The 10,543-nt window shown below is 37.6% G+C and overlaps 1 protein-coding gene across 1 annotated transcript in view; it reads right to left on the bottom strand.

The window, feature by feature from the left end:
* Positions 1–287: 287 nt before the first annotated feature.
* afg1lb (AFG1 like ATPase b) overlaps positions 288–10,543 on the bottom strand; it is a 261,074-nt gene continuing 250,818 nt past the window's right edge. Inside the window, exons 12-13 of the mRNA XM_039749760.1 lie at positions 4,435–4,548; positions 288–828 (exon numbers count right to left, since the gene is read on the bottom strand). Coding sequence (XP_039605694.1) covers positions 700–828; positions 4,435–4,548 — 243 coding nt within the window. The 3' untranslated portion in view covers positions 288–699. The remainder of the gene's footprint in view (positions 829–4,434; positions 4,549–10,543) is intronic.

The following is a 10,543-nucleotide window of genomic DNA, read 5'->3' as shown; positions in this document are numbered from 1 at the left end:
AGAATGGGAGAGCATTCCTATTTCTAAACTTGAGAAACTGGTCTCCTCGGTCCCCAGACGTCTGTTGAGTGTTGTAAGAAGAAGGGGAGATGCCACACAGTGGTGAAAATGGCCTTGTCCCAACTTTTTTGGGATTTGTTGACACCATGAAATTCTGAATCAACATATTTTTCCCTTAAAATGATACATTTTCTCAGTTTAAACTTTTGTTCCGTGATTTATGTTCTATTCTGAATAAAATATTAGAAGTTGGCACCTCCACATCATTGCATTCAGTTTTTATTCACGATTTGTATAGTGTCCCAACTTTTTTGGAATCCGGTTTGTAGAATGGAGGAGGCCATGATGGGCTACTTAGCCAAGACACTAAGGGACACGATGCTCAAGAATCTTTTATGACCACAGAGAGTCAGAACCTTGGTTTTACATCTCATTCGAAGGCCAGCACCATTTTTCGAGCAAAGTATCCCAATCACTGCACTGGGGCATTGGGATCCACATACAGACCACAAGGTAAGCACGCGGTACTGAACAATCACACTAATGGTTACATTAATCAAAAGTCTTGTTGCTCACAAAAATTGCCTAAGGAGCAAAAAAAGCAAGGAGGTATTTTGAAGAACTCTCATATATTTTTTGCAACACAAATTTATATATCTACTTTGTTTCCCACTTCATGCTAGGTAAGAAAGCAGACTATTATCTATTACTTCTGTCCCCATCATTCCAGTATTGCTCTGTCTGCATTTCTGTAAGGCGAGAAATTGTTCGGTAAAAGGCAAAGATTTCTTCTTCTCCAGTAAAGATTGAAAGTCCACTTGCTGAATCCTGCAAATAAACATCAAACATGAAATTGACTTCTCCCTAAATTAAGAATAACATAAATATGTTTTTTTTGACACAACAATAAAAACTGTTAATTAATTATTTAATGAAATAAAATGAACATTAGTTTTAGCAAAACCACTGATGACGTGAACGATCATTTTATGGCTATAAGTGAAGACAAGAAACTATAAACAAGCATTTTATCAAAGCCAAATATCAGTACCAAATGGAAAACTTGGAACTAGTCTTTGTAAGAAATGATTTTGTCATGAGTATGACATATTATTCTGTACATAAAAAGCAACTCTAACGAAAATGTATAATTTGAGCTAAAAGCGTCTGCTACACGACTACAACTAAGATGAAGCATTGGTATAGTTGTATGAATGGGGTACAAGCTTCAACAGTATTTTCAAAGGTGACAAGCGTCTTTGTCAAAGTGCACAGTCTTTCCTACGCAGGACAGAGTTATAAACAAGTTTCACTATTGTAAAGTCAAAATAATTTTTATAAAGTTACATTATAAGAATAAATTAAAAATGTAAACTATATAGCAATTATTTTCTTCATCTTCCTTGTGTCAGTTCTGCAGTGGTACAGGGCCTGCTTGTTGGAATGCCACTCTCTACTTCTAACAATCCATCGCGTCCTCTGGGGCAATGCTTACTTTTCTTTTCTTTTTCTTCATTTGGTCTTCTCCCTGGAGGGCTGTAGTACAGAGCAGTCTTGGCCAATGACAGGTCATCACTTCATACCACATGTCTGTACCATTGTAGGCACAATGTTATTTGATGTTATTCCCCATTTAAATTAGCAGAAACTGTCCCAAACAATGATGAGTACATGTAGTGAATTGTTTTTCATTTGCTAATAAACCAATGAAATTTCATTTAAATGCAATGCAACGAGCCATCCTGTGATGAAATACTTAGTGGTCATAGTGTATTACAATCAAACAAAAAGTGCAATACTAAACAAACTACAGTACTTTACTGATTTTTATTTTATTTAAGATCATGTCCATTTTGAGAGTTGTAGTAAAACCTTTAAGCCTTGATAGAAAAATGTCTTAGTAGTCTAAACTTGAAAAGAAAGTAGATGTAGTCATTTTAGGTAAAATTAATGTTAAAGTAGTGCAGAATTCAGTGACATCCCCTTTACAGTTGTTGTAAACTTGAATCATCTGCCCTCTTAAATTGGTACACTGGAATAATGACATTGTATTTGCTTCTTCCATGCTTAATAGTCTTCTCTGTGTCGTAACTGATGATTTGTACACTCCTCCATAACCTGAATGGTATGCAGCAAGTTGGAATTTCAGTCAAAATTTCATTTTTTTATAGGTCATCATAGCCAATGTTCAGCAATAAATATCAAAATTGTACATTTTTCACTCTGGGTTCAAAATTAAAATGGGGTAAAACGTGTGATAAGACTTAAAGTTTTTATGTTTGTTGGACCAACATTCCCCTGCAATTGTGTTTTAATAATTATTCAGTGCATTACTTCCTCTAGTAGGAACAGAAGAAACAAATAGTCATTTGACATTAATTTTTTCAAATAGCACTAAGGCACAGTGATTAGCACTACTGCCGTTAAGCTCCTAGGACTCAATGTTCAATTCTTAGCTTGTTTGGTGTCAGGATGGATATTGTAAATTCTCCTGGTGCATTCATGGATTTTGCACACTTAAAGAGACATGTTATGTTATCTGGTATCTATGTTAACCCAAAATGAGTCACTGTGGGTGAAAAGCAGGAGCTGTTGTGTAAGTATGAGTTCCTGCCTTCCATACAGTACAGGCCAAATGTTTGGACACACCTCCTCATTCAATGTGTTTTCTTTATTTTCATGACCATTTACATTGGTAGATTCTCACTGAAGGCATCAAAACTATGAATGAACACATGTGGAGTTATGTACTGTACTTAAAAAAAAAAAAGGTGAAATAACTGAAAACATGTTTTATATTTTAGCTTCTTCAAAATAGCCACCCTTTGCTCTGATTACTGCTTTGCACACTCTTGGCATTCTCTCGATGAGCTTCAACAGGTAGTCACCTGAAATGGTTTTATATTTATTGAAATGGTTTTATATTTATTATGTTGAAGCTCATCGAGAGAATGCCAAGAGTGTGCAAAGCAGTAATTTTAAGTACATAACTCCACATGTGTTCATTCATAGTTTTGATGCCTTCAGTGAGAATCTACCAATGTAAATGGTCATGAAAATAAAGAAAACACATTGAATGAGGAGGTGTGTCCAAAATTTTGGCCTCTACTGTACATTGTTGCTCTTGAACCCACTAAGAAAACTTCCAGGATTAGAAACCAAGAGAAGTTTCTGTTTTTTAAAAATCAATTCAATATTTAGGGTAGGTATGCAACCCTATTGTATTGGTATGGAGTGTTTTTGCACCAATTTCAACTGTAACAACATTTAGGATTTTGATGCTTTTGACTTAAAAGTAGAGGACTACATTTGTCTAATTTGTAATACTGCTCCTGCACACTTTCTGAAGATTTAATTCCATGTTTGCATAGAACCATTGAATCAACATCAACACTAAAAGTTTTGCCCAACTCCTGTAATTGAACCCAGGGTGCCTGGCGTATCGCTTTTGTAGTGTAGAACTCTTAAGCATCCATTGCAAAAACAGGTAAATGGATTTCTTTCACACAGGAATTTGTTGGCTTAAATACTTTAAAATTGCCACTGTAATAGCTATTTTAGGATACCTAGTGCCCATTTTAGCTGCTTCAGTAATCATGTAGTTTCAATATAACTTAAAAATTACTTCCTACTTGACATGTGCAGCTCCCGATGTTTTGGCTTCGGTGTTGGCAGTAAATTGTAACTTTTAAAACAGTCACTCAGATCATCTTTCTAACGTATACAGCAACTGATAAGAATGTTTTTAAAGACTCAGATTATGTTAGTGCTACATCTGATTTCTTGTATACCTGCTCCCACAAGTGGTACTAAGTGATTATAGTACATCTCATAAATGAATAACTTTAATCATATGAAAGAAATGCAGATCTCTACTGCAAATCTTCCAAAGTTTCAAAACTCTAAAAGAGAGAAACTTTTTATTCAGTCACTAATCTCACAACTTGTGGCTGTCAGTATTTTCCTTATAGTTCCAGGGTCAATATGCCCAAGGAATGCTATGGATTTAATTCTTTAGGTGTTTGTGTCTTTCTTCATAACAAAAATAAACTGTTTGGGATCACAGGGCTTTTATTTGTTAACCAGACCTAGATTAAGATGATTACATTTGAATGGGAGCAGAAGTTCATTCTGGAACATTGTGATTTCACTTCTCATCTTGTAGCACACTGTTTAAATCATTCAACTTACTCAAAAGTAAAAAACTACAAAGCAGTCAAAGAAGCACAAGCTGAATCAGGAGCAAACAGGGAAACCAAGCAGACATATGGAAAATGTGCAAACCCTGCCCAGACAGTAACTAGACAGGTTTTGAAACCCATCTCCTGGAGCTGTGAATCAGAAGCACTAAAAATGTTATACAGAAAACAGGTATGCATAGTTTTATGTTAGTGTATTTCTCATAGATCTAACTTAAATAACATTAAGACTAACCTGAGATAAACCAAGGTCATCCATTAAAATCCGATGAGCCTCACTGCTATCTTCTTGCCGTTCCTGAACAAATATATTGTCCAAAGATGAATCAGCCAGACATACAACTCGAACCTGGAATGAATAAGAAATTCCATGAATGTTTTATCACTAGCAAACGAATGAGTAATAACCATTATATTAAATGATATGGGTCACTTACTGTTGTTGCTTGCTTTGATCTCATATTTTTTATCAGCTAACTGAATATTTCTAAGTCTATGAATCAGCCAAAAAGCTAATTAATGCAACCATGTCCAGGAGCTTGGTATTCCATCACATTAAAATGATGTAGGTTTTATGAACAATGCTAAGCCAAGGATGGTTCTACTGTGTGATGCAAAATAATTTTGAAGCCCCCTTGAACATTGTAAATAAACTATTAGTGGGAGAACATTCCTACTACCCAAGCTATGTCTACATACTGTACAAAAATCTTTCAATTTCAGCAACCCACACCATGTAACACAGTTTTTATGTCTGTGAAATAACTGTTAGTTCCTGTTAGCTTATATATCCAAATGATAGAAAATAACTTTCATTTCAAAATAACTTTGATTTTGTGGTCAGGACATCAATAGTTCAGAACACGCATTAGATAACATTAACAGCCTTTGCAAGAGACTTCAAAATTTTTACAAAATCTTCTGACTTGTGTCCATACAGTCCAATTAAACTTAAAAATTACATGTCCTTTTAGACTGACGATTGTAAACTAAGTTACTGTCATGAACAAGACCCCAGATGTAGTCAGTCCCCCATCATATTCTCATTGTATTGTCCTTGGTATCGATGCTCGAATTCCTTGAGATCTTGGTGGAATCTTTCTCCTTATTCCTCTGAGTATGCTCCCATGTTCTCCTTAAAATTTTGTAGATGAGCATCCAGGATGTGCACCTTTAGCGACATCCTACACCTCATAGCCTGATAGTTCCTTACTAGTGTCTCTACCAGATTAACATAATTCTTGGCCTTATGATTTCCGAGGAATTCCCATACTACTGTGATGAAGCTGCTCCAAGCTGCCTTTTGGACCTCTGTTAGAGTGCTGGGAAATTGCTGACACTCCATGATTTTCTTTATCTGTGGTCCAACACAGATACCAGCTTTTACTTTAGCCTCAGACAGCTTGGGAAAGAATTCTTCTAGGTAATTCATGGCTGCAGACTCTTTACCGTGAGCTGTGACAAATTGTTTCATTAGCTCCAACTTGATGTGCAAGGGCGGCATAAGAACTTTCTTAGGATCCACCAGTGGCTCCCATTTGACGTTGTTAATTCCAACGGTGAAGTTGCTCCTTTCTGGCCAATCTCGACGATGGTAATGTTCTTTGGTGTCTCTGCTGTTCCAAAGACAAAGGTAGCATGGAAACTTGGTGAAACCACCCTGAAGACCCATTAAGAAAGCTACCATTTTAAAATCACCAATGACCTCCCAACCATACTGTTCATAGCTCAAAGCCTGCAGCATCAGTTTGACGCTATTGTATTCCTCCTTAAGCTGTGCTGAGTGAGCCTCTGGGATAGATGGTAGCTGATGCCCATTGTGGAGAAGAACTGCTTTTAGGCTCCTGGAAGAACTGTCGATAAAGAGGTGCCAATCCTGTGGGTTACATGATATCCTAATTGCATCAAATAGACCTGTCACATCATGGCAGTAGCAAAGGTTATCTTGAAGGGTGAAAAAAACGGAAAATACTTGATGTCGTTTTCTCTGACCTGTAACTTGCTTTTGTCTAACAAGTTCCACTGTTTCAGTCGGGATGTCAGAACTTCGGCTTTAGCTTTAGTGAGACCAAGAACTCTCACCAAGTCATTGAGGTCGTTCTGGCTAGGAAAGTATGAAGTGCTTTCATCAGCAGCGTGAAAAACGTCAGCTGCATCAGTGTCGCTGTCTGAGCTGGTGTCTTCCGTAGACACCAGCATGTTCTACGGTGGTGCTGGAATGGGAAGGTCAGAGGAATGTGGAACTGCAGCGATCGAAGAAGGGATGTCAGGATAGAACACAGCAGATGCATTTTTCCCAGAACGTCGTTTTGATGGATCTACCATGCAAAAATAGCAGTTGTTCAGGTGATCTGTTGGTTCTCGCCAAATTCTCGGTATCACGAACTTCATGCTTCTCTTCTCTCCCCAGAACCAACCTTCAAGAGTCTTCTTGCAGCAGTCGCAACTAAAGTGTGGAGCCCAAGACTTATCTTGATCTCCAACTGGCATACCAAAGTATTCTTTATATGCTGCATTCATTTCTGCAGATGTATTCAATGAGTGTTTTTTTGCATGCATTTTGATAAACTCACCGCAAATATAACAAAAAGAGTCCGCTGGAATCATATTTACAACCTCTTGATGCCATGCTTGAATAAAATACTCACTAGTTTAGTACTCACTCTAGAAATGTAAAATATATCTAATCTGCTCTATCGCTCGATTCTCAGTAGTGATATGCCTAGCACCTGTGCTGCAACTAGAGGGTGAGCTGCTGTATACCCTTACACAGCAACAGCGTCAGTGGGAAAAGTCGTCCAAATACTCTAAACTTTCTGTACAGTAATCCGTTAGGTAAATACCATGTCAGGAATCAACGCACCGCAGCAGCAGTCCCCATAAGGCATTACATACTTCGGGTTTGGAAAACAGCAAATTGCTGCTGCTATACAGGTGCTGCCATCTGGCAACCATGTCAACAACATCTAGCGAAATATCCGACTGATGTTACAGCAATTACATTGGTGTATGTTTAGACTTTATATATACAACAGCTTGGCACCATAACTTAATGCCATTGAACGACAGAATTATTAGCAGTGTCTCTAACAAGGTTTTGCTGCAGTGATGCTAAATTTATGGCCATGACTGCATACAAAATGTTGGACAGAAGTGACAAAACCAATGTTTTGACTCAATGGATGATTGTTACTAGTTGTTTTTGACATTTAACATTGTCTTGCCAGGAACAAAACAAAAATTTTTTTTTTGCTGCCTTGTGAGAGGCAACTAAGAAATCTGCAGTCTAAGCAAACTAAAAGCAGTACCAAGTTCTATGCTATCACATAACCACTTACTATTTACTGTACACCTCTATGCAGTCCTTTTAGAAAAGTTATCTGCACAGTGGACTGATGAGAAGGAAGAGAATCTATCCATTCATTTTCATATCTACTCAGGTCTTCAGTGGGAAAATGATTGTATGTTACAACAAAGCAAATGTCAAGGTTTTTGTTCTGAATGTAACTCATTATTTCTGGCACACACCCAACACTGTACAGACTTGTTTAACAATATTTCTACGATGAGACAAGGTTACATCAATATATTATAAAGTAGATTTCAATACAGTGTGAACTATTTGCTTAAATCACACACTTAGTCTTTACAAAATGGTGTTGCTGGATACGGTTGCCATTCTGCCTGCTCTGATGACTTTGTTTTTATTTTGTATTATGTGAAACCCACTACTGCCTCACTGTCATATGAGCCAATGACTAGATAGATAGATAGATAGATACTTTATTAATCCCAAGGGGAAATTCACAAAAGTCACTGAAGAACAAGCTGAAAAAACATCAGAGTAAGGACGTTTCAGCAAGACATTCAGAACTGTAACATCTTTTGTCTTATACAGACATGACTAGCTCTGACGGTATAAGATTATGCAATGCGGCCTGCTGAATCTATCTCTGTTTACCATCCGAATAGAACAGAGAAGTCTTGCAGACTGAAAGGTGGAGGTGTGTGTCTCATGGTCAACAGCTGCTGTGACAGCAGGAATGTAACTGTTTTATCATGCTACTGACTGCTCAAATGCTGACCATTTTATCTTCCCCAGGAGTTTACTTCAGTCATTATCACAGCTGTGCATATTCCATCTCAAGCAGACACCAAGACTGCCCAGACAGAACAGTACAAGACACTCAGTCACCACCAGAATGATAACCTGGACACGGCCTTAATTGTGGCTAACAAGACTATTTCAAATCTAATACTGAACTAATTTAATCAGCATATTACACATTCTATCAGAGGGGTGAGAACACTGGAGTACTCACTGGAAGCTCAACAATGTCAGGGCCAGTAGCCACCACCAGGAGGTGCAAGGGCTACAGCTGAGCCCTCCTTAGGAGGACTACCACTAAACCCGGAAGTGCTGCTGGAAGAACACCTGGAGCACTTTCGAGTGCCCTATAAAAGGAGCCAGCTACCACTACTCCGAGAGCCAGAGTCGGGTAGAAGAGGACGAATCTTGTATCCCACTGTCTGCTGTGTTGGGTGTTTAGGGAGCTGTGTAGCCCCTGGATGTCATAACTGCTATACACTGCATAAAGATGGCTATATAACACAAGCACTGCCTCCATGTGGCAAATCTGACCATGCCGCAATCTTTCTTCTGCCAAGATATAAAAAAAAAAGTTCAAGTACAAAGCTCCAGTTATGTATGAGATTATGTGTTGGATAGACCAATCAGAGGCCATTCTCCAGGTTGCACTGAATGTTGTTGACTAGGAAACGTCCACAGATAGCTCTGATTATGACATTGATGTGTTTATAGAAGCTATGACTTGTAACACTGGATATTTCCAAAATTAAGCAGCATCAAAAATTACTATCAGGACTTACCTCTATACCTAAAAAATCACATCCAACCTGTCTAAATGACGATTGTCCTGTTTCACTAAGGCCTATCGCAATGAAGTGCTTTGACAGGCTAGTCAAAAAATCACATATATCCTTCTCTGCCAAAAGAACTGGATCCATTAGAGTTTGCATACCGCTCAAGTAGATCCACTGAGGATGACATCACCTTGATTCTTTGTGCAGAATTGGCCCATCTGGACAGCAAGAGGGAGAACTATGTGCGAATGCTATTTATAGACTTCAGTTCTGCATTTAACATAATAATCCCCACTAGGCTCAACACCCAGCTCAGGGACCTGTGTTTATATTTTTTTTAAAGGTATAGCCATTGGAGCAACTCATCATTTCACTACATATTGTACTGTACATACAATTTGTATGTGACAAATAAAACTTGATTTGATTTCAGTATTGTTAGATTAAACAAATGAAATCACTACTCTTAGAGGATGTTCATTCAGCAAAAAAACAAATCACAGATATGACACAAAACTATTTTATTTAACTGCTGAACATACTGGCATTGTAAAACATACCTCAAAAAAAAATTAAATGGAATTGTTGTAATTAATGGCACATTTTTTGTTCAGACGAAGTAGACGAAAAAATTATGGAATCACTCAATGACAAGGAAAAAAGTATGGAATCATCAACTCAAAAAATTACAATTAGTACTTTGTTGCACCGCCTCTGGCTTTTATGACAGCTTGAATTATTTGAGGCACGGACTTCACTAATGAAAAACAACATTCCTCAGCAGTCAGGCTCCAGCTTTCTTGTATAGCAGTTGGCAGGTCAGCTTTGCAGGATGGAGCCTTGTCATGGACCATTTTTTTTCTATTTTTCACCATCAACTTTCAATTGGATCGAGATCTGAACTGTTTGCTGGCCATGTCATTGAGTTAATATGCCTTTCCTAAAGAAAAGTTTTAATGTTCTTTGCTCTGTGGCAGGATGCATTATCATCCTGAAAAATGACTTTGTCTTAACCAAACCTACTTTTGATTGATTGAATGAGAAAATTGTCCAAAATTTCTTTATATACCTGTGCATTTACTGTAGAGGTAATGATTGCCATCCTCTGGTCCTTTAATTGACATGCATATCAGCAATGAGTGAGGAAATTTGCTTGTTTTCTTCAGGCAGTCATCTTTATATATTTCATTGGAAAGGCACCAAACAAAAGTTCATTATCTCCATGGCAAATGTATATTTGTGATTCATTACTGAATATTACTTTAATCTAATCATCCACAGTTCATGACTGCTTCTCTTAGGACCACTGTAACCTTATTTTCTTCTGTTTAGGTGTTAATGATGGTTTACGTTTGGCTTTTCCGTATGTAAATCTCATTTCCTTCAGCTGATTTATTACAGTTTGTTCACAAACATTGACTCCTGCTTCTGATGATTTGTTTTGAATCTCTTTTGTTGTG

The sequence above is a fragment of the Polypterus senegalus genome, chromosome 3 (assembly GCF_016835505.1).
Source record: "Polypterus senegalus isolate Bchr_013 chromosome 3, ASM1683550v1, whole genome shotgun sequence".
In the NCBI taxonomy this organism is placed as follows: Eukaryota; Metazoa; Chordata; class Cladistia; order Polypteriformes; family Polypteridae; genus Polypterus; species Polypterus senegalus.
The sequence above is the reverse complement of the archived record's forward strand: the minus strand, read 5'-3'. Positions and strand labels throughout refer to the sequence as shown.